At 41.5% G+C, this 22139-nt stretch overlaps 3 protein-coding genes and 1 non-coding gene across 10 annotated transcripts in view; 1 reads left to right on the plus strand and 3 right to left on the minus strand.

The window, feature by feature from the left end:
• The window catches only part of clcn3 (chloride channel 3), a 29307-nt gene extending 14345 nt beyond the window's left edge, over positions 1-14962 (minus strand). For 2 of the 7 annotated variants that reach the window (XM_027022513.2, XM_027022515.2), the window contains exons 1-3: positions 14487-14962; positions 10387-10562; positions 331-500 (exon numbers count right to left, since the gene is read on the minus strand). In XM_027022513.2, coding sequence (XP_026878314.1) covers positions 331-500; positions 10387-10546 — 330 coding nt within the window. In that variant the 5' untranslated portion in view covers positions 10547-10562; positions 14487-14962. Of the gene's footprint in view, positions 1-330; positions 501-6744; positions 6951-8769; positions 9356-10386; positions 10563-14486 lie in introns of those variants that run through there. The other 5 variants (XM_027022519.2, XM_027022514.2, XM_027022516.2 and 2 more) reach the window with 4 other exon arrangements.
• Positions 14963-15049: 87 nt separating this feature from the next.
• On the minus strand, positions 15050-18587 carry nit1 (nitrilase 1). The gene is made up of 6 exons (XM_027022521.2): positions 18185-18587; positions 17453-17683; positions 17104-17207; positions 16625-16761; positions 16403-16528; positions 15050-15574 (listed from the first exon to the last, which is right to left on the minus strand). The coding sequence occupies exons 1-6, from the start codon at positions 18262-18264 to the stop codon at positions 15314-15316; spliced, it is 939 nt and encodes a 312-aa protein (XP_026878322.2). The 5' UTR covers positions 18265-18587; the 3' UTR covers positions 15050-15313.
• A 59-nt stretch (positions 18588-18646) lies between these two features.
• On the plus strand, positions 18647-21203 carry pfdn2 (prefoldin subunit 2). The gene is made up of 4 exons (XM_027022522.2): positions 18647-18751; positions 19709-19797; positions 19965-20088; positions 20180-21203. Exons 1-4 carry the CDS (start codon positions 18674-18676, stop codon positions 20366-20368), a joined length of 480 nt encoding a protein of 159 aa, XP_026878323.1. The 5' UTR covers positions 18647-18673; the 3' UTR covers positions 20369-21203.
• Positions 21204-21823: 620 nt separating this feature from the next.
• On the minus strand, positions 21824-21905 carry trnas-gcu. The gene has a single exon. It is a non-coding gene; the product is annotated as a tRNA-Ser (tRNA).
• Between the last annotated feature and the right edge of the window lie 234 nt (positions 21906-22139).

Here is a 22139-nt window from a genome sequence, read left to right on the forward strand (position 1 = left end):
AAATTATTTCCTGTTTTTGCACAGAAGGTTGCATACACACAGTTCAGGCCTCTCTTTGTGCATATGAACCATTTACAAATGAGGGCCCCTGGTGACCACTGTTATAGTGAACGGTGTACCCCCAAAACACACTGTCCATACTCCATCTCCCTTCTATGACTAATCACATTCCACCTTGCTCTGGTCTTCAGCAATCCCAGCGGAAATTATTTTTAATGGCGGTTATGATAATGATTTCCCCCCCCCACACACACACACACACATCCTCAAAGATCTTGGCCCAATCTAGTGCTGGGGTGTTGGAGCGGTGTGGCCAAGGTCTGGTGGTACCTTGCGGTGGCGTTCACGGTCTTTACACTTCTCTCTGACCCAGTCGATGGTGTGGAAGTCGTCATAGGTGCCCACGCCCGGAATGGGCTCCTCCAACAGGTCCAGCAGGTGGGTGGAGCTACTCACCCCTCCGGCTCCGCCTCCACCATTGGACATGGCGTAGTTAGAGCCTGCAGAGAGAGAGAGAGAGAGAGAGAGAGATGGGTAAACGAGGAAGGGAGCAGAGGATTGAAAGGACAGAGATTATGGAGGAATGTGGATGTGAACACAGAGGCCCATACAGATGAGATAAGACCATAGTAAGAGGGGAAAACATGGCACAAACAAGATAAAGGAGAATAAGAAATGCATTATTTTCTTACAGCTAAATGCTGTAAATGTAACATAGCACACAAGAAACCCAGTATCACCAACAACACTCAAAACAGCCTCTTTTCCTTCAGTAAGAGTTCACCAACCCTCTCTGTTCTACAGAGTCCCACATGCACCTCAGCCACTCAACATCCTCTGTGCTGTGTCTGGTATAGGGAGCGAACCTGCTCCATTTGACGTCCAACAGGGCCAGATGTGACCATAGAGGCTCAAAATGCTATACTGGCTTCAATCACCTTTCCAGCGTTACACTGGTCTCACTCCTGCCTGGATCAAATCCCAAGAGCCAAGATGGAGCCCTGCACAGTGCTGCTGCATTTATCCTATGGTCTTTACTACAGAGAGTCCAGAAACTGGTGATTTACCTTGCTATCTTTAACCCATTCCACACCTATGCCTGGTACATACTACTTCAGCTTTTCTCCAAAGGGTCCAGTGTTCCAAGGAGTTTCTAAAGAGCGTCATATTTATATGTGGATTTATGTACTTTGCCATGCCTGAGCTCATGACTATGCAAGCACATGTGAAAGGAGAACCAAGGACTCATCACAGGATTTCCTCACACACACAGGACTGAAAAGGGTATTAATTCTAAAAGCATATTAAGCTAATGGAACAGGGTTTTTCAGCCTCTCCATTACACACCTGATAGCATATTAATTTTTAAAATGAGAAATCAAAAATCACATCCCCAGTTAAAACTGGGGACAGTGCAACACCCATAGGCCTGTTATAAAAGATCATTTCCAGCAGTCCAGTCCCCAGTCTAGGAAAACGAGAGAGAAAACGAACAAAGCTGGCTGGTAGAGCTCAGCTGTGGCTGCACTGCGAGCTGCTTCATTCAGACAGCTAGACAGAGCACAGGAGACTTTAGGCTCTTTTTGGACTGTGTGGAAACACAAGCACACATGCACACCCACACGCCTCAGCTGGCCCGAGGCCTACACCGAATATCGCAACACCGATGATGGCGCTCATGCAGCAGCCATTTTGACTGGGCAAAAGCTCACTGGAACGTCTATAGCTGCATTTGCATAAGCGAACAAATACAAAATGCAAAATCAGCGTCTGTAACGTGCTCACTGCCACTGTCCATTTTGACTGGATAAAGGCAGTTGGGTCACATGTTCAAAGATCACATGTTCACACTGCTGGTTACAGCAGCCAGTAGAACACACCAAATCAGCAGCCTCCATGACATTAGCCTCACACAACCAACATCCAGCAATATAGCTAAGGTTATGAACAGTGTGCCAGAGGTTCCCTCTCCCACAGTCTCTGTCTTGAGTCAACACTTTCTTTCTCTCAGCAAAACTCTCATTGTGTAAGCAAGTGCAGCATTTCCCTCCTGTCTCAGAGCGTGCTCATCACTGGTGAAGGGTGTCAGATATGGCACGCGCTCTGCCAAGTAACCGAGCACTGTGTTACAAAGCCGTTGAAGAAAAATGAGAACACCCTGCAAACACCCTTTGAGATTTCTTAAATATATAATGGATATTTACCTAAGTAAACTACCCTGTGCTTCATACTGTGACTAAAAATGTGTTGGATCAAAATTCAGTCAACTTCTGAGGTCATGAGTTCAGTACTGCTGCAGAGTTAGGCGAAACAGCATTGTGCCTCAGCCTCTTTTTAGATAACCTGAGGAAGGCAGATCACACTAAAAAGCAGCTTAACATTTTACTTTAAGGTCACATGCCAGTTTTATGAGAAATATTCTACAAAAGAAGCTGCCCTCACTATAACCGCTCACTCGCACAGGGCCTGTGAGAGTGGGAGAAGGTGGTGAAAGTGACATGGCATCACGTGTGCGAGCCGTTAGCTGACCACATCCAGCATCAGGCACTGGGGAGTGAGTGAAAACACATCGAGGCTTGCATTACACAAAGCAGCACTCGCGCAGGTGTAAGACTGGCAGACTGTGTGACAGAGGGATGGGGAGACAAAAAACACCACTCACTGTGCAGTCTGGTGTGATCATAACTTAGCAGTATAAGCACTTAGCATGCATTACACATATGATGACAGGTGGGGGGAGAGAGAAAAACAGGGATAGATGTTTTGCATTATGGTGTTGAGGATGGCAACTTTGGGAGTGTGCGCCTATGTGCTGTGTTGTTTTTCTTTTCTGGTCTTGCTCTCTGTGACATTCATTTAAATATACAAGAGAGAAATTGCTCAACATTTAGAACCTCACCCTGTGTGCCCCGATTCCCAACTTCATTAAACAGTTCTAACATCTTAGTCTGCACTGCTGCTATGATGTATGGGAAACACAGGAAGTGACAGGGAGGTAGAAGTGCCAGCACATTGGTAAAAGTCCGAACAGTTTCTGAACTCCAATCTTTCCCCTACTCTTCGCTAATCTCTTAGCAACAAGATGGATGAACTGCACGATCTCATCAGAACCAGCAAGAACTTCTCATTGCCTTGTGTTTCACAGAAAGCCGTCGGTCCGAATAAACTCCCAACAGTGCAGTTCACCTACCTGGTTTCTAACTAGACTGCACCCACCACAATACAAAGCCAACAGCAAAGCTGAAAGGCGACTGCGTCTGAAAATATGCTCTGAACAGTCACTACCCACCTTCACAAGATTTGTAACAACTTACTGAAGCTGTCCACTGTTCCAACCTGCTTTAGAAGCACTACCATCAATCCCGCACCCAAGCCCACTGCATCTCAGGCCTGAACGAATTCTGGCCAGTCAAATCATCTGTGATGAAGACCTTCAAAAGAATAGTGTTGGCCCACTTGAAATTCATTACATTCTCGCTGTTGGACTCCCACCAGCCTGTGTATTGACTGGGAAATGGTAGATCACCGGCAATCAGAAGATTGCGAGTTCAAGCCACACCAATGCCAGTTTGACACTTTTGGCCTCCTGAGCAAGGCCCTTAACCCTCAGTTGATTATGTTGTAATTAGCTTTGGATAACAGCATCAGCTAAATGCCGTAGCAAATGTAAATCTATAGGCCAAACAGACCCGGGTGGGTCTGCACTGCATACTGCATCACCTTGTTCTATGCCAGGGTTCTGTTTGTGGGCTTCAGCCTCCTTCATCACAAACTCAGACAGTTGGCTGTGCCCAGCTCCACCTGTCAGTAGATCACCAACTTCATGACTGAGAGGTAGGAGCAGTCGGGCCTGGGTGAAATCATGTCCAGCACCACTACTCTTTGTACCAATGAGGGTACACAATCATCTACAACAAGAATTTAATCTCATTGGAACTCTCTGTCAAGCTCCTGAACTTTGCAGACGATACAATAAGCATCGACCTCATCCAGGACAGCAACGACAGGCTAAACACCATTTTCCAAAAGATGGTGGAAATAAAAGAAATCCTCTGCCATTGCCTCCTCTCTGCATGGAAAACACATTCACCCACGTTCCTAGGTACCATCATGTGTAAGGACTTGAGGTGAGTCAAATGTAGCTTCCATCACAAAGAAGGGACAGCAGATTCTATGCCAGCTGAGGACATACAGTCTAGCCAAGGAGTTGCTGTGTCAGTTCTACACAGTCATCACTGAATCCATTCTCTGTGCATCCATCACTGATTGGTTTGGCTCAGCCATCCAGCATGACAAATTCAGGCTCTAGGAGAGTCAGAGCTGCAGAGGGCTGTAACTTACCTTTACTAACATCATACCACTCTAGAAGAGAAGACCTGAATTTTAAAAAATAAATAATGAGGGGAAGGAAAAAAAAAAAGTCCTAGCAACAGGCTTGCTTCCAGGATCTGTATTCCATGAAAAGGGCAGAGTGCATTACTGAGGACCTCTTCCACCCAAGACACTGTCTGAGCTACTACCATCCAGCAGGCACTGCAGAATACCTGACATCAACACACACATAGGAACAGTTTCTTTCACTAGCCAATAAGCTAATGAACACCCACTGTAATCATGTTTTCTGAACATCACCAACACCATATACTCCGTACAGCAATACTGTAACCATAAATTATTTGTACAATGTATAATAACTCCAAGCATTATTTTTGGACTTGAACACCTGCAGTAATCTCAGCACCTTAAATCACTACCCACAAGTATTGTAACATTCAAGTTCCAAGTTTGGTTTATTTGTCACATACATAGTCATACATGCTATAGCTCGCAGTGAAATGTTTTGTTTTTTTGTGTGTGTGACTGCTATGTCCAAACTGAGGATACAGGGATGTATAAAGAAATATATAACAAACAATGCAAGTACAATATATGTATAATATGTCATGCACCTGTGATAGATATTGGTATTGTTTAGCAAATTAGTGTTAATACCTTGTTATCAATAACTGTACATTACGTCTATTAGCCATAAATGATGTATGCTGTTCTACTGTTTTCTGTAAGAACTGTGTCTTGCCAATTTGAGTGCATTTTGTGACACTGTAAGAACCACTGACCCAGAGACATATTCCTTGTGTTTTCAGCACACTTGGCCAATAGAACTGATTTGAAATGAAGAGAGAAATAGATGGATAGATAGTGTTTGCCTACGTAGCAACTCTCCTGATTCTCATCCTACATCACAGTGGAAAAGGGGGATGCTTGCCAGCCACAAATCAAGCACCAACCTGACACTCACTGATCAAACAGGAAACATTCCAAATAGTAACTGAGAACAGGTTACTGACTACGCAGACAATCCCAACAGCATTGCGATTTGTTCTTTTGCCCTCCGTATTGTTCTGAAACAGCCAAGTTCTAGGAAAAGGGCTGAAGAGTGGAAAGTGACCTTACTTCAGTCAGCACCTGAGAGACATGAAAGGCAGGCAGAAAGCTTACTCACCTGCATAGGGCTAGTAATGTGATGCTTTCAGCTTACCTGCACAACAAAGGTTCATTATAAAGCACTTATGTTAAAGGCCCCCCCCCCCCCCCCCCCATCATAGATACCTGAATTACTGACATTGAAGAAATATGCACATATCCTTAAAATTTCAAAAACACAATTCACTCTGAGTCCATACCATATATATTTGGAATACGTGCAATCCAAGTTGCAAAAACAGCACAAGAACACGCTCATTTACATAAATCCACTCATTCCGCCTACAGCAGTTTATGCCCGCCCACTTACACTGCAGTTCTCAGATGTTTCAGCTCTGAGTACTTTTTAAATGAGAGGACGACTGGGATCTAGGCACTGGCTGGAATTTATCAACTTACCACCAGGGAAATCAACAGAGACCCATCCATATAAGAATGTGCTGCCAAAACATGGACATAGGCCAGGAATGAGTTTGGTCACCTTAGGAGCTAATTACACCAAATATTCTGCTGTCTTGTCTGCCTCGTTGGGATACTGAAAATATAACAAAGCATTGGCAGCAAATCACTTTCCTTTTGGTGAGCAACTAATGCATGCTAAAAATGCAGAATGACGCATGGATTCTACGTCTGGACATACAGGGGTCTCCCAAGCTGCCTAAAAAATTTAATACACAAATACACACCCCAGAAGACAATTTTCTATCTCTAGACTCAAGTATATGAACATGGCCACGGCAACACACACCCCAGGTTGAGGCAATTGCACAGGGAGAACATAAAACACGCACGCATGAGCAGACCATAAATGCATACCACACGTCGTAAAGGTACCATATTGATAATGTAAAACATACACTAAGAGAGATCATATTTAAATGCGCACGCATATACAAGCAGTATAATGTTCCTGTTCTGGGAAAGCACTGGAGCACAGGAAACCCCGCTTGTTTATCTCCCTTGTTATATTCTCTCCCGCAGACACACACACACAGTGAAATGCTGTCAAGGCCAATCACCGATTAACAGAAAAACAACGCGAAGCGCACGATAATGTTTCAGTTTGCAATAGAGCACGAGCTGGCCATCTCCAATACCAACCGACACAGTCTGCTAACGCAGGGTTTATAGCTACTTCAACGCTAGAGACTAAACTATAATCCTAATCACGCGATGGACAGCGTTTAGGAAGGCGACGTTCACTCGTGAGAAGAAATGAGAGCGAAGTCGCCCGAACATGCGTGTAAACACACTGCGTACCTCGCCTAGGTATCTCGTACAGGGGGATCGTGTCCCCTCCACCGTCGTACGGCAAGTAAGGATCGGCGGAAACGTCCTCCATAATGCCGGTCGCGGCGAGGCTATGGCCGGGTCACGATCTGCTTCTAACCGCGCACGTAACCGATGCTGAGCTCCGAGTCTAAGTAAGGCTGGCTGCCATATTTACCGTCCGCAGTCACGCGCGCGCGCGCGCGTCTCTTGCCCCCGCCCTCCCCCGCGCGTCTTCCACGCGGATGAAGTCATCGAAAGAAGGGCGAGCTGGTTGCTATGGAAAAGGGACGGGCGATCCCACTGAACACCGAACCGTGGGGGAGTCACGGGCACCTCTCAAATGGAGCAGTTCAGTATTTTTTTAGGCAAAGAAAGAAATGCTATGGCTGGTCAAAACCGGTTAGTAAGGTATGGCTGTAAAAAGTAAATGTCCCTCTTTAAACACTGAAGCTATAAAGGGACAGAAACAAAAGCTATAAACCTCACAGGAGATGGGAACAAGCCTTCTGTAAGTTTGCTTTGACGTCCATTGTTTCACAATGACCAGTAAAACTCAGCATACTGCATTATGAATAATTTCCAGGCTACACTATAATTACTAATATAAAGCAACATGGAAGTCACCAATATGTGAAAATGGTCACATATGTCTCAACGTCTGTTAACTATGGTGAGACTGCCAGCTGTCATTGAACTTAAAGCCAGATCTGTTTTAATAAAAGCACACATTATAAAACTAGGTGGAGGTGAACAAATGGAAGAACTATTAGAGTGATTGTGCAAGATAGGTGTGTGTAAAATCAACAACCTGTCCAGGCATCTGTTCAGCACTGTAATGTTATCACAGACACACAGAAAGAAACAGAGCAAGAGAAAGAAGAGAAGAGTTTTATCCAGAGTTCTCTTTTCCATGCTATCAAATAGCCCAAATGAAAATCTAAATCTTAATCCACAGGTGAGTGACACGTAATTTTCATTTTCAAGGTCATGCACTAAAACAGAAGCCTACCAGTTTACCTCATAGTTCAAAAACCTGAAAAATCCTTGTCATTCTTTACAGTCAACAGGTTAGTTACATATACCTTTAACAGTAGTAATAATAATTACATGGCTAAAGACCACAATGTATTGCAGACTACACAGACTACTACTATATTTAGCTACAAACTTCAAATAGAAAATGTTTAGTTAAAATGTGATTATTTAAACTATTTTTAAATTTCAAAGTCACAACACATCACTGAGCCAGTGAAAGCCTGTAGCACAAGACTAAGGAGCCCTGACCTGATCCACACTTCAGATTATTAAGACTAATCAAGTGCGACTGGTATCTTGTTTTACATTTGCCTAAAATAAAGAAAATAAAGGGATATTAAGTAGTAAATTTGGCTAAAGGAAAACACTTTATAAAAAGTATGAACTTATACACTAACTGAACACCAAAACATTCTGCATAGAAAAATGCATACTTGCAAGCCTCTAGTGTCAGGAGGTGTGACATTGGGGTCATGACAACAAAAAGAAAGTAAGAAAATTGAAAAGTATCTGAGAAAGGAAAAATATGGGACAATTTTAGCTCTGGCACAGCAAGTGAAGACAGGGAAAATCTGGGATCTCTCAGGAGACCAGGCAAGTGTACATAAATACATACAAGACTTTGCTGATCAAGTTGTTCAGTGTAAAACTAGTCGTTAGCATTAAACATGCCTAAGAGTCTATGAATCGCATAAGCAGGAAACCAGAAGATGTGTGTGCATGAGTGCAAACTCAGAGTACATGTAATTTTGTCATGATTCTACAGATGTCTGGATCTCCTTAAGTAATCCACCCAGTAACAGTGTTGAGCTGACAAAGTGCCAATATTAAAATAAAATAAGATAAAAAACACACAGCTGTAAACAACTCCACTTATACATGTAGTAGGAATTATAGGAACATCAACCCATGTGCATACAGATGTTTATGGATTACACATAGAAACGCACTCTGCAAAATAAATTTCCCACTATTTACCTTCACCAATTCTGTCTGCAATCCTCCTGTTGCCAGTTAACTGCACTGGATCTGGTGATGGTTGCTGTATAAGCAGAACTGATGAGACAACATGTCGCAATCAGGTACTGAAATGCTGATGTAGTTTCCTTCAAGATCAAGTGACTCCATGGTAGTCCTCACTAGCACGGATACTCTCACACACACTTTCACTTAAATCACCCAAGAAACTCTACACCCATAAGGGCCCACCATCATGACAAAGGTGAAGAAAATAACAGTTAACAGTTCTACAACACACTGCCACGAATACACACACAAATACTAATATCCCAGAGACGAGTTAAACTTCCTAATGCTGGCTCTCAAGAGACAAAGCTGTTTAACGGGTTCCTTTGGGTGTCATCTGGAAAGAGCCACGTCAGTGTTACAAGACTCATCTGGACTGACAGACAGCCTGGTGCATAATTGGACCTGGAACCTTCCAGTGACCTTTTCAATCGCTTTACTCGCTGTGCAAGTGCTCCAACATTCCCCTTGTCCCTCAACGTGCCCTTGAACAAACGCTGCCATCTGGAAGAGAGAAACACGTGGCACACAAGGAACTTTCCAGCTCTGAAGCAGCCAGTGAGGATAAAGGAATCTGATAGGGTGGAGATTGCTGAGTGACAGTGTAAGCTGACACCCCATCAAAGGAACAAAGGCCTGGCCATGCCTGTGATCCCACAAACAAAGGCTGCCGAGCCACTGCCTGCTATGCGAGTGCTGAGCCACTCATGAATTATGAAGTTAATGAGTAGGAGGCCAAAAACCAAGTTAGGTCTTTTGATTTTACACACACACACCAAAGAGCATCTTAGAAAACTGCATTTGTATTTAAAAATTGATAATTTTTCAGTGAAACTGAATCTACAAGGAGAAATACACAGATCAACTGTTTTTTTGATGTAGACACACAAACACACAGAGCTCCTTTTGTTTTAATAAAAGGCATAAGTGATGAGGGTGCATGTGTGTCTGAGAAAACAGCAGGGCCTTGTCTAGCAAACAGCCATAAACTCAATTGTGCAAATGCAACAGAATCTTTAGTCAGTTAAGTCCATTACATACATACATAAACACCAATGTGACTCAAACAAACCTGTCCAACAAACGAGCACAAGCAAAAGTAAATTAGTGCATAAAGATGAACAGCAGAAAGAAAATGTGGCGAGATCATGCATGCAGTTCTCAAAAGAAGGAAAATAAAATAAAGTGAAGGAGAGCACAGAGCTAGCTGATGGACAGAAGGGAGCACAACACCAGCAAACAGGAAAGAGCAAGAGACCAAAGAATCATCTTCAACACCTAGAATAGCATCAGTGCACGAAATGGCTTGTCACTTGGTCTAGAGCCTACTCCAGAAGAAACCGAGAGTCTTAGGGAGTGGCTACTGAAGAGAGAAGCAAGAACAGGAGCTTCTGGAGAGAGGAGCTACTGGAGGGAAGGAAAGATGAGGGCCTCCAACCTCAAGAGCTCCATAAAGACTACCCTTCACCCTGGCCCAGTCTTGTGAGTGGAGCTGTAAAGATGAATGGCTGGATGAATGACTGGATGGGTGAGATAATATCCAGCTCAGGCAGATGGGCCAGGTCTTACCTGGGGAAGCGTCCCCATCGAGCAGATTGTCATCCTCGGTGGTATGGAAGTCCATGATGACGCCGGCGCCATCGAGTAGCTCTTCGTCACTGCTGGCGCTGGTGATGCTGTTGTAGCTGTTTCTGCAGTAGCCTCTGTTAAACAGCTGCTCCGACTCCATTTAGCTATGTGGCTTCCTAAGAACATACCCATGCACACACCCACAATAGTTTACATTTCACAAGGGGCACTTTTTAATACAGATGCAGTAAGGCATCCAAGACACCACAGCCTTATAAACTGTTTTTTGTGCTGCACTGATTTCTATCGTTCTTTCACAGATGAAGATCGATGTTTTATTATAAAAGGCACAGTTTATGCCCAATATAAGCCCAAGTGCACAGATTCCCAAAGGCACCTGACCCAGTTATTGGTTTCTCATTCTGAGCTGACATCTGTGAGAGTGGAGATCAAGGGAGAATCCCTGCAGCACTGACGGCATTGCACTGACACAACATCGCACCCTGCTGGAGCTGGATCAATTATCAATCCCCCCCCACCCTTGTGTATTTAAAATTAAGTTAAAACAATATAATATACAATGTAGTTACATTGAATTAAATGCATAAAAGCTAATAGCTGAAAATGCGATAAAGGCACAGGAGAAGCTTGGATCTGATATTTCATCCAATGGCCATATCTGGTGGGAAAAGATTTCTTCTGAATGGCTTACAAGTCTAATTTTTTTCATACATGTGTATTCTTTATAAGCCACACTGTGGCTGAAATCCTCTTGTTATAATGTTCTAGGTGTGACTCCTGGGAAAGGTTAGGGCTACTAAACTCTACCTTCTCTTTTCAGGGGTCATGACTCAGCATCTAAAGAATTACTGTTACTTAAGGCTTAGTTGGAATGAGCTTCACATGCAGAAGCCCCCATTTCATTGTTTTTTTGTGCAGAGGGTTTAAGACTAGAATCCAAGACTATGAATGAAAGCACAGCTGTCCCAACACTTTTCTTCAGAAAGTCAGGACAAGCGATAAATAGGATATACAGGACCGCTACTCGCTGCTTATTTCTCTTAATTATTTATTATAAGTGCAACATTTCAAACATACATTTGGAGATTAGGTGAATGTCTGGAACTGTGTATATGATGTGTCTGATGAGTGAGATCAGTCCAAAAGATCTTAAACAGGCCAAATACAGAGTCATGTGAAAACCTCACTGAAAATAAAAATACAATCGAGGCTTTGTAACCATTTAAAACACTGCATCTTTAATACACAGGCCTACTCACATGTTTATTTTATTACATATTAACTGCTTCAAAGAAAAAACATTTTGGTTAAAGCAAACTCTGTACCCCATGGCTTGAGAAATGTAGTGAACAGCTGCTAATGATCAACCCATTTATTCATTTATTTACTTTTCTCTTAAAATTGTTATTATTGTAGAGTCCGTTGTCAGCCAGAGGAGGATGCCCTTGAGTCTTGGTTCCTCTCAAGGTTTCTTCCTAATGCTCTAGGGAGTTTTTCCTTGCCACTGTCTCCCTTGGCTTTGTGACAACATCTGTTGTAAAATGCACTATATAAATAAATTTGATTTGATGGTCCAATGATCAGGAAAAACTTTATTTATTTTGGACATAAACCCACACCCATTCCAGTCCATTCCATCCCACCTTGCTTGACTGCTCTGTGCTTCTCAGTATAAATAGAAAACCATCAGTAGCAGGTTCAGATCAAATTAAAGAAAGAAATTTAATTATTTAAATTTGATTCACACTGTGCAGCACTCAAAGTAAACGCAGCAAGCACTTCTGTCTACAATGAGCTGAAAACCTAGTGATCTGACTGGGGCTGCTCTGCAGGAAGGACAATTCAGCTCAGGAGTCACATCAGTGTTGCCCATCAGACAGAAAGGTGAACCATTTCACCCTGCTAAGCTGCTTTAAACAGCACAACCAGCTTCAGAGTTTTTTTTTTTGCCTTATTGTAAATGCAGCCAGTCTCAAATATGAATGTAAACACAAATAAATCTTTACCACACTGACTGTATAAAAAGCACAGCTGACATCGGTAGTTACTCCAATATCAAGGTTCAGGGCTCGCCCGTCAGCCTGCTGCCAGAGACCCTGCCACATCTCTGCCTGACCGATTCCGAGATGACCTCACCTACAATCTCGATCGCGAGTGACGATCAGGTCTCCGTAGCAACCCACAAACCAGAGATGAGAGTGTGAAAATGAGCGTAAACAGTTAACAGAGCTGCAACAGAGCATCACACCACCTGATTGATTCGCCTTCTCTTCCACGTTAGCGTTCCGATCGTGTTCCCCCTGCTCTGTTGCGGGCATGTTGTTCATTAGCACTTAGGCACAAATATAAGCACCACATTTGCTATAGTTTAACTGAAATGTGAGACAGTAGTGTCCCCGCTTGTGTAGTGTTTATACTGTTTCTGTTGGCACAACACACAATGTTGCCAAACTTGACCCATATCAATACATCCTACTTACATTAGTTGTTATCAGGGAGGCAAAATAGATGGCAGATGAATCAGCAATTTTAGATCCTTCTGAAATGCACAAAATCAGCACTTCCTACAGAATAGTTACAAAATCAACCATAAGCACAGCTTTAATACTGGATGTTCTACTTTTGCAAAAACTGCCAAAAAACTATTCACATCACTTGTCCTTCAACTGGGATCTGTTGTTACTAAGCTTTCTGACTAAAGTTTAACATCTTGGCATTTAAGGCTCTAAACAAAAGAGCCTGAACTACTCAAAGTAGTGGCCCATGTTAAACAAAGAAGTCCTTGTCCAATAGAACCCTGGTGTCTGAAGACAGATCCCCACCAGTTAGTTACTGTGATGTTGATAACAAAGCCAAGAACCTATTAATAATTTGAAATGCATCTTGTCAAATATGACAATTATTTAATGTTCCAAAATCACAAACATACTGTACAAATGTATATTCCATATTTTCACAAAAGCTTCAGGTAATGAATTTCACATGACGGTACCCTAAATCAGAGGTCTCTGATTCAGGTTTATAAAGACTACATGCCTTCAATCTAATTACACCTGCAATGTAGCACACCTGTATTTAGTCTTCAGATGAACTTCAAGGACTTGATTAGCCAGGACAACTATGTTTGATTATGATAAAAAATAAAAATAAAAATACTGCAGTTCTGGAGATACCTGCATCACATGTGCACAGTGGAGTGATACAGATTTGAGTCTAAGCAATTTGGTTACTCTTTTTATGGCCCTTGCCATGTTCAGAAATGATTGGAAAACCAAAATGGAAATTGTATGCAGTTAAAAAAGAAGGGGGGGGGGGGAAATATAGCTACATTGCTCCATAATGATAACCGGTAAAGATGAGTGCTAAATAAACGACCAGACAGTACATCTGCATCTTGCAGAATAAATAATTAAATTAAAAGAAAACCTACAGGTTATAAGTCCTGGAGAAATATTTGTAACACGGTACCCCAAAAGAGTTATTGCAGTCTCACACGCTCCAAAATACTTCGTGTAATTTACCTCCTCATTACTTAGAATAAATATGGAGCAGTAAACGAGAAAATCGTAAAATCAAATGATAGCAGACAGCCAAAGAGAAACATGTTCTTGAAAGCATTAATAACGGTGATGGTGACAATTTTATGACGAAACATATTTGCAGCTCCAAAATTAGGCAATGCAATCTTAACACCCAATTGCTCAGACAAATAGCCAAGGTGTGTACACAGATCGGTTTCCAAAGATACATCAGCTAAAACCGAATGCGTAGTTCGCAGTATAAATTACGCTATGACTGAGAACAAATGTCCTGTTCAAATGAATATGAGTTATCTAAGGTTTCTTTAAGCAGAATTGGATACTTCACACTTGTATGAGCGAGGCCTGATAAAAATAACAGGGGATAAAACTCCAATTCGCAATAGAGCTGTAACCTAGCGCTATCTAAACCCCTGTAATCCTCTAGCCGGGTGCAACGTTCAAATGTCTCATGTTTGTTATTGAATTAGCTCGATAGCAAACAGCACTACCAGATACTGTCTACAGCGGTAGACAAGACGAGATTGAGCGTATTCTTACCTTGACAATGCTGAGGGAACAAATCATGCTGAACAAAAAGACCAAATCTCCCTTAAGAGTTATTTGACATTCTCTTTTTTGATGCCAAGATGATTTTAGCCCATTCCTGTGTCAATGACGTTTACTTCCGGTGTCTCCCCACTGTTCACTAAAACGGTACGACCTGTGAAGAACGCTTCTGAAAATAGACATGTACCGCTTCATCAGTGGTTACTGCCAGGAAAATTAAAAGAACTATTAAGAATCATCAGCACATATGGATGTAATCAGAAAACAAAAGTGAAAATGTCGATAAACACTTTCATTTATTAACGCTTTTAATTGTTTTCACGAGCGCAACTTCGCTGAGAAGATAATCACGTGACACTGACATGAGCCACCAACACTGTGCTGTTTTCATATTGCCTGGCCATTTTTTAAATTGCAGACATGGCGACTTGATTATAAAAAAGACAAATTAAAATGTACATTTTAAAAGACATAATGTGTGCCTTCAGGAAGGTGTGAAATTGTGCACTCGATTAGTTCCTTTTAGCAGGTAACGAGAGATCTGATTCATCATGTAAATGCCATGGGGAAAGTAGCCCCAATCTTTATTAGGAAGCTATTAACAGAGCAAAGCCTGAATCTTATGCTAATTCAAAGAACTGTGAAAGCAGTGTCCTGATGTACGCATAACAGGTGATCCAGTTCTGCATATCTACAAATCTGCATGGCAAACCTCTTCCTCAAAGAATAGTAATGTAATTTTGAAAAAGGAGTTCATCACATTGCCACTCATTGACTTTTCTTGACTTTCAGATTATGTTAAAGGATCTGTCTAATGTTTAGTCCAGACCAGAGTAGTACCCTTTCTCTCTCCAGTGCTGTTGTACAGGCATGTCCCTTCTGGTTTTCCATAATCTTTGCATGTCCATCTCTACCAGGGCCACACCCACATCTGCTCCCCCGCAGTCCCCGATGACCACTCCCCACGGATCCACAGCTAAAGCATGGCCATATGATGAACGTTTCGCATGGTGAGATCCTACTTGAGCAGCAGCAAGAACAAAACACTGAGTTTCAATAGCTCTTGCCCGCAAGAGCACCTAAAAAGAAGTGGGAATAATTACATGTAGAGGATTATTGAAGACCTGGAACCAGTATAAACAACAAGATAATATAATAAATAAACAACATTATATTCAACACTTTTATACTTTTTAGACTGTTAGAATTCAATGTTATAAATTCCTTTTCAAACATTCCAAAATTACAAGTTTGTATTTAGTGTTACGGAGAAAAGACAGGGTGCCACTTTGAACTACAACAAGACTTAGGCTACATTTGAAATAGCCTACTGAATACTGCACTCAGTATGTACTGGTCCCCATATTAGTATGCAGTATAGTCTCCAGCATCTGACAAATGCAAACTATACTAAGAGGTCATGTGACTGTATGAAGGTTCTGCCGATTTGGGAAAGATTTTCTGCCAAAGTTGCATGATGGGATGCAGTACATCACAAAGATAGCTCTGGCTGCACACTGGAGTATTTGGCCAGAGTAGTACATCATCCAGGTATTTCATGCATATTTTGGTTATATACTGCATACTGAGCCTAAATCTAAACAAAATGATTGCACTTGTTTTGTACAACAGTACATTGCCAGTTTACTGAATGACCGAGGACAGAGTAAGCCCTTCAGATCAGTTGCACAGTTATATATCTGATAAAGGCACTGCATTATGTCCATTATATGCAAGAAATGATGCATACATATTATGATACTATATTATGCAAACAGTGATCTTTGCGATATTTTAAAGCCGGGCAAGAGACCTATGTGGACATGTACGCAGTTTTTATAACATCTGCAGTCTCCATCCACCTGGGGTTCAGATGAACTAAGCAACAAATACAGCCACTGTCTCACCTCCCAGCGGGCAGTCCCTGTTGCCACGGTAAATGCAGATGGATATGTGAGAACCTCTGCCCCATGATGCTGGAGAGCCAGTGACAACTCAGGGAAGCGCAGGTCATAGCAGATTCCTAGCCCCACCTATACAGCCATCAAACAAAATATCAGCTCAAGATAGAACACATTCAGGAAATTCTTTGTAAAGATATCAGTGATTGGCCCAAAATTGACTTATACCTTTCCAATTGGTGTTTGAACAGGAGGCACCAAGCTGGGCCCAGGAATGGTGAAAGCACTTTCTTTTAGGGAAACTCCTTTTTCGGTTAACTCTACATCGAACAAATGACCTTTCCTGTACACAGACACGATCTCCCCTGTGGATAAGATGGAGCAAAGTTCACAAGGTGTTTTGTTTTGTTAGTGCACTGAAATAAGAAAGTTCGCGCACAAGCACCATCTAGTGGTCAGAGAAGTAAAATCTCATTTTTCTGCACCGCTGTTTTTTCCATAAGAGAATTGGGTATGGCTTCTCGAAAAGAGAAAAAGAGTTTTCTCCATTTGCACAGTAAGCTACATATAACAGTATACAGGCTATAAACACCTAATACACCTTTAGGATCTGCACTTGGACAAAAGATCAGTAAAATGGAAATAGATTTTGAAAAAACAAAGCCATCATGTCTGCCCTTCTCATGAGTTAATGAGGCGTGTGGTACCTTGTCCATCAATGATGACATGGCTGTTGTAGATCCGTCTGTCACTCTCCCAGTCATGCCCCCTTTCATGGAAACCTCCCAGAGAAAGCCACACATTCAGCTTCCTTATAGAGACAGATACTGTTCTTACAATCAGTAAATCGTACAGTGCCTTCTGCCACACACGCAGCTAAATACAGTATGCGCTTAGGGTCAGTTTCCCAAACCCAGACTAAGCACAAACCTAAATTTAACTTAGATTCATTGCAACTACAATCAATTTATTGCACTTTAAGTATGTAATTTATGTAAGATTATTGCAAATCCAACAAAATCACTTTTAGCACAACCAAACCATCCCTGCACTCACCTGGCTAGATGGGCATATCTGCTGATAATGTTACCGTCTAAGATCTCAGATAGCTCTAGTGTCTCTTCTTGACTTGAGCCAATGTAATCAAAACCCTCAGGGAGGAAGATCATGCTTGCCCCGCTCTGCATGGCCTGCTTGATCAAATGTTTTCCTACTTTGAAGTTGGCCTCCTTGTCAGGGGTGGAAGTCATCTGACAGACAGCTGCCAAAGGATGTGAGGAAGCCATTCTGAAAAAATAGTGTTGTGTTTTGTGTGTGGGGGAGAGAGATAATAATTGGTTTACATCTGGGGTGCAAAATGTTTAGAGGTACTTAAACTAGCATATCGCTATACTGCATGTGGATTCATAGACTGACAACCATCTTGCTGGTGGTAAATAAGCCTTGAGGATTTCTGTGTTGCATTTGGACAGTTCAATCTCAAACTGATCCCTTGTTTGCCCCCTTTTGATCCATCCAAGTATCACATAATTAATAGATTTTTCTTATTTGTATTGTTAATTTTTTGAGCAATTAGACACTTAATAAATCATTTAACGAGTTAGAGTTAACATATCCCTATACTGATTTTGACGACAACTGCGTTTAAACCGAAGGTCATAAATTTAAAAGGATACTACAGCTAAATGCCGGACATATAACGTTCATTCATATTATGACAAACATTCGTCTGCCATAACATGACTATTGTTTAATCTGCATTCTGCTTTTAAAATTGTCATGCTTTACCTTCTTGCTATGTCCGAACTCCAGAAGAAATGGCACTTTGAAAGAAGTACCTGCCTCCACAGTAAACTACGCAAAACCATTGACACACGACGGAGGCCTACCAAATTCTTTCCGAAATGTGTCGTTATGACAAGCTTTAAACACGATAAAAATCCGCCACTTTAGTTGACTTTAGTCGCTACTAAACCAATGAGTTACCCGATCCGTGGACATATTTACAAAGGTCCGTCCTGACCCTGACATATAAAAACATAACATGACCCAGTTACAGATGCAGATCCTTATACTCTCAGACGAATTTTACCTAGAGCACAAGACGATTATTATTTATGCGATAGGTTAACCTAGCTAACCTAGTCAAGACACAACAAATGGACATCGACAACCAGCACGTACAAAAGTTTCATAATTTCTGACAGGCATTCATATTAGACAAACACATATGGGCTCTACGGTATAGAGGTCCTCACGCCCACGGCTGTTCATTTCATGATGGCAGCGAACAGTACCAGCGGCACGGGAGGTAAAAGTAGCGGAGGAAAGCAGTCCGGACCATCTGCTGAGCAGGTCATTTTAAACGGAATCGTTGTGTAATACAAATTTTTGTTCGATCAGACAGTGCACATCACGCTTTTTATAGATGTTCTCAATAAGATGGCTTGCTGTCTAGATAGCTAGTTCGCTAGCCAGCATGGCTAGCTCTCATTCCAAGCGCTGGCTTTGAGCGACCTGGAAGAAAGATCATGGATCAAGTAGCTATGTTAGCTAGCTAGCTACCGAGTTAGATGCAGGTTAGTCAGTGTATCAGCTGTTGTATGTTCTGCGGTCTCTAACAGAATCGCTTACTTCAAAAGGTTAATTTCAGAAAGCCTCTTCACTCTGAATAAGGAGTGATCTGTGCACGCTGTTCCTGCCAACGAGTGCCACACTGGTGTTTACTCCTGTCACCTACCCTACGGCCTCAGCGCTGTTATTATCATCTATATCACACTATGTGCTCTTTGGCATTGTGGTAGAAACCATATAAATCGGTTTCCCAAATTTTGTTTTATTTAGTAGGTTCAATAACAGAACTATTTGATGTGATGTGCAGGACCTTGTAATGCATACAGATGGCAATGATATCCTCCACGGAGCACATGGATCTAGTTCATGCACGTTGTAAATAAAATTGCACCATGTTAATACCAGCAGCACCACCAGTCACTACTGAGCCCTTATGTTTTATTGCTTTTTGTGCAATTTTTGATGCATTCTAATGTCTTGCTGCGGTTAATGCTAGTCCAGATTGAACATTTCTTTTAGATAGATAATAAAAAAAAGGTGACAGCAGACTGACATGCAGGGCTTTCATACAACTCATTGGCATTAGATTGGTATTAGAAATCCACATTGGTTTCTGGACAGTAAAACTGTTGCATCTCTACTGTTTGTTTGAAATTTGATCATTTAAACTCCCGATTCAGCAGAATGATCTGATGTGGAGGTGAAGCATGACTTATTTGGTATGTGATTCTGTGCCAGGTGGTGGCTACGTTCCAGAGGATGCGGCAGGAGCAGCGCAGTATGGCCTCCAAGGCTGCAGAGCTGGAGATGGAGATCAATGAACACAGGTAATTTGGTTCAGTTAATCCTCAGTAAACTACACTGTACAATACAGTCAGAAGCTTTTCCTGAAGGATCTTTTCATATGGCTAGCTACAGTTATTTCAAAGTTATGTATGTATATGATTAATTCCGTAATTAATGTGTATGAGTAATTTAAAATCTCTTTGCTTAGCCTAGTCATCGACACCCTGAAGGATGTAGACCCCTCACGGAAGTGCTACCGTTTAGTTGGAGGTGTGCTTGTGGAGAGGACTGTTAAAGAAGTCCTGCCTGCACTGGAAAACAATAAAGAACAGGTCTGTGATGTGGTGATGGACTAGAGATCTCAGTAGTTGCTAGTGGTGTGTAAGGTTTTTACGCTGCTTGTTATCCTCCTTTTTTTGGTAGATATCAAAGATTGTGGAGTCACTCAATACGCAAATGCAAGCAAAAGGACGAGAGCTCACAGAATATCGGGAACGTTACAACATCCGATTGGTTGGTGAAGATGACAAACAGGGCAAAAACACCACCAGTCAAGCCAAAGAGAGTGAAGGAGGCGGGTCTAAAAGTGGAGCCGGAGTCCTTGTTTCTTAGTCACTTTAGGTGCTAGCTGTTATAAACTTGCTTGATGGAATTGAGTTTAAGAGGGCCTGAATATTGTGAAATCACAATTTTTCATGTGAATTTTGTATATTCATAATATTGCATTGTCAGTATATCCAAAGTTGCACCTTAGGACAGGTCACCACATCTGAAGTGGTGTATTTTTAAGATTCATCAGTACAGTCACAAAAGTCCAAATTATGGGTATCTTTTTTGAGTCGTACTTCCTAATTTCCTAGAAATGCTTTGTGTAGAATGATGTAGAGCGAGGGAAATATGCAAAGCCTTCATTGCTTCAACACACCCAAAGTGTGAACGCAGCTGGGAATCAGAGTACTTATTGAGGAACCGCTTTTGCTTTTCATTCTGTGAGGAACATTTACATGCATGGAAGGGAGCTAATCCTGCACTGAGTCTCTTACATTAATACATTTGAATTTAAGGCATTTTGCTCAGCTAAAGTCACTTCATTAAACAGACTGTCAAAAAAAGCAAGTTCCACTTTTAACAATTGTTTTACTAAGGAGCTGGAAGTGTGGGATATAACTACACAATCAGAGTACTTGTGAGGAACTGTGTAGTGTCCACTTTTTTGAGCTGGAGAAATACAGCCAATGCATTGAAAAGAATACAGTTCAGAAAGTGAAAACATTGCTTCAGTTAGGAATAGAATAGTGTATTTTGATGTTTACGTTGCCCACATCTTTGGACGTTGACCTACTTGGTCACTCAAACTGTTCTTGTGTCAGAGGAGTTTTTTGTGTTTTGTCTTCTTTTTTTTTTTCTTTTTTTTGGTTAATGAAATAAAAAAAAAGTTAATTTTCCCCTAAAAAGTGTGTTGTTGTTTGTGCTGTTTTTTTGGTCTAATTTATACAAGTTAAGCTGCTTTTCATACTGAATGATGGTTTTGATGTATATAGAATACTTGTGGTGTGAAGCTCTGTTATTCTAGTAGTGTGCATCAGAATAGTTATGTGTATCATAAAAACCCAATTTGAGAAAGTTTCAAAAATTGATGCACAAATGCAAGTTAGACAACATGTATCTGGCAGTTTGATAATGCAGACTCAGAAATCTGAAAATAATTTTAATATACAAATGTTTTAGATGTACAGATATAAGTATTTTAATATAGACTTTGTTGTTTTTCTTGGCATTCATTTCGATGGAACAATTTTGTTCATAAGCCAAATATTTAGCAATATTTTTTGTTTCATGCAGTGAGGCATTTTCTGGTCATTTTTTAAAACAGTTCTTATTACAAAAATACAATAATGCACTGAAACACACCTGCATGTAGTCCTTAAAAATGGTCCAGTAAATGTACCCTTCGAATAAAGGTAATAGCTATAGGTGAAACCTGTTCGGGACTCTTAAACATTCTGACGTTCCTCATCAATGAACAGATTTTGTCAACATTAAATATCATCCATCCAAAAAGCGCACCGACGAGGATGGGATTCGAACCCACGCGTGCAGAGCACAATGGATTAGCAGTCCATCGCCTTAACCACTCGGCCACCTCGTCTCGTGTTTATGGTGAAAACTTTGCTGTACATCACTGCTGTTACTAATGATGCTTCATCGAATAGATTTCTTTTCTACTACACATTTACGGCTTTTGAGTTATCATTGTGTATTGTTATTCAAGCAAAAACATAAACGCGCAGTAGTTTATGTTACGATTACTTTATATTTGGTTGTGTTTCAATATTTACGGTAACGAAATAACCTAACGCTAGGTTAGCAGGCATAAACATGC

The sequence above is a fragment of the Electrophorus electricus genome, chromosome 19 (genome assembly GCF_013358815.1).
Source record: "Electrophorus electricus isolate fEleEle1 chromosome 19, fEleEle1.pri, whole genome shotgun sequence".
NCBI lineage: Eukaryota > Metazoa > Chordata > Actinopteri > Gymnotiformes > Gymnotidae > Electrophorus > Electrophorus electricus.

Excerpts from the sequence above, each read along its gene's own strand:
- pfdn2 (XM_027022522.2), top strand. The coding sequence starts at position 18,674 with ATGATGGCAGCGAACAGTACCAGCGGCACGGGAGGTAAAAGTAGCGGA. Across the intron at positions 18,752-19,708 it reads CCGGACCATCTGCTGAGCAG|GTGGTGGCTACGTTCCAGAG; the intron begins GTCATTTTAAAC and ends ATTCTGTGCCAG. Across the intron at positions 19,798-19,964 it reads ATGGAGATCAATGAACACAG|CCTAGTCATCGACACCCTGA; the intron begins GTAATTTGGTTC and ends CTCTTTGCTTAG.
- nit1 (XM_027022521.2), bottom strand. The coding sequence starts at position 18,264 with ATGGTTTTGCGTAGTTTACTGTGGAGGCAGGTACTTCTTTCAAAGTGC. Across the intron at positions 17,684-18,184 it reads AGTTCGGACATAGCAAGAAG|AATGGCTTCCTCACATCCTT; the intron begins GTAAAGCATGAC and ends CTATTTTTTCAG. Across the intron at positions 15,575-16,402 it reads CAGGGACTGCCCGCTGGGAG|GTGCTCTTGCGGGCAAGAGC; the intron begins GTGAGACAGTGG and ends ACTTCTTTTTAG.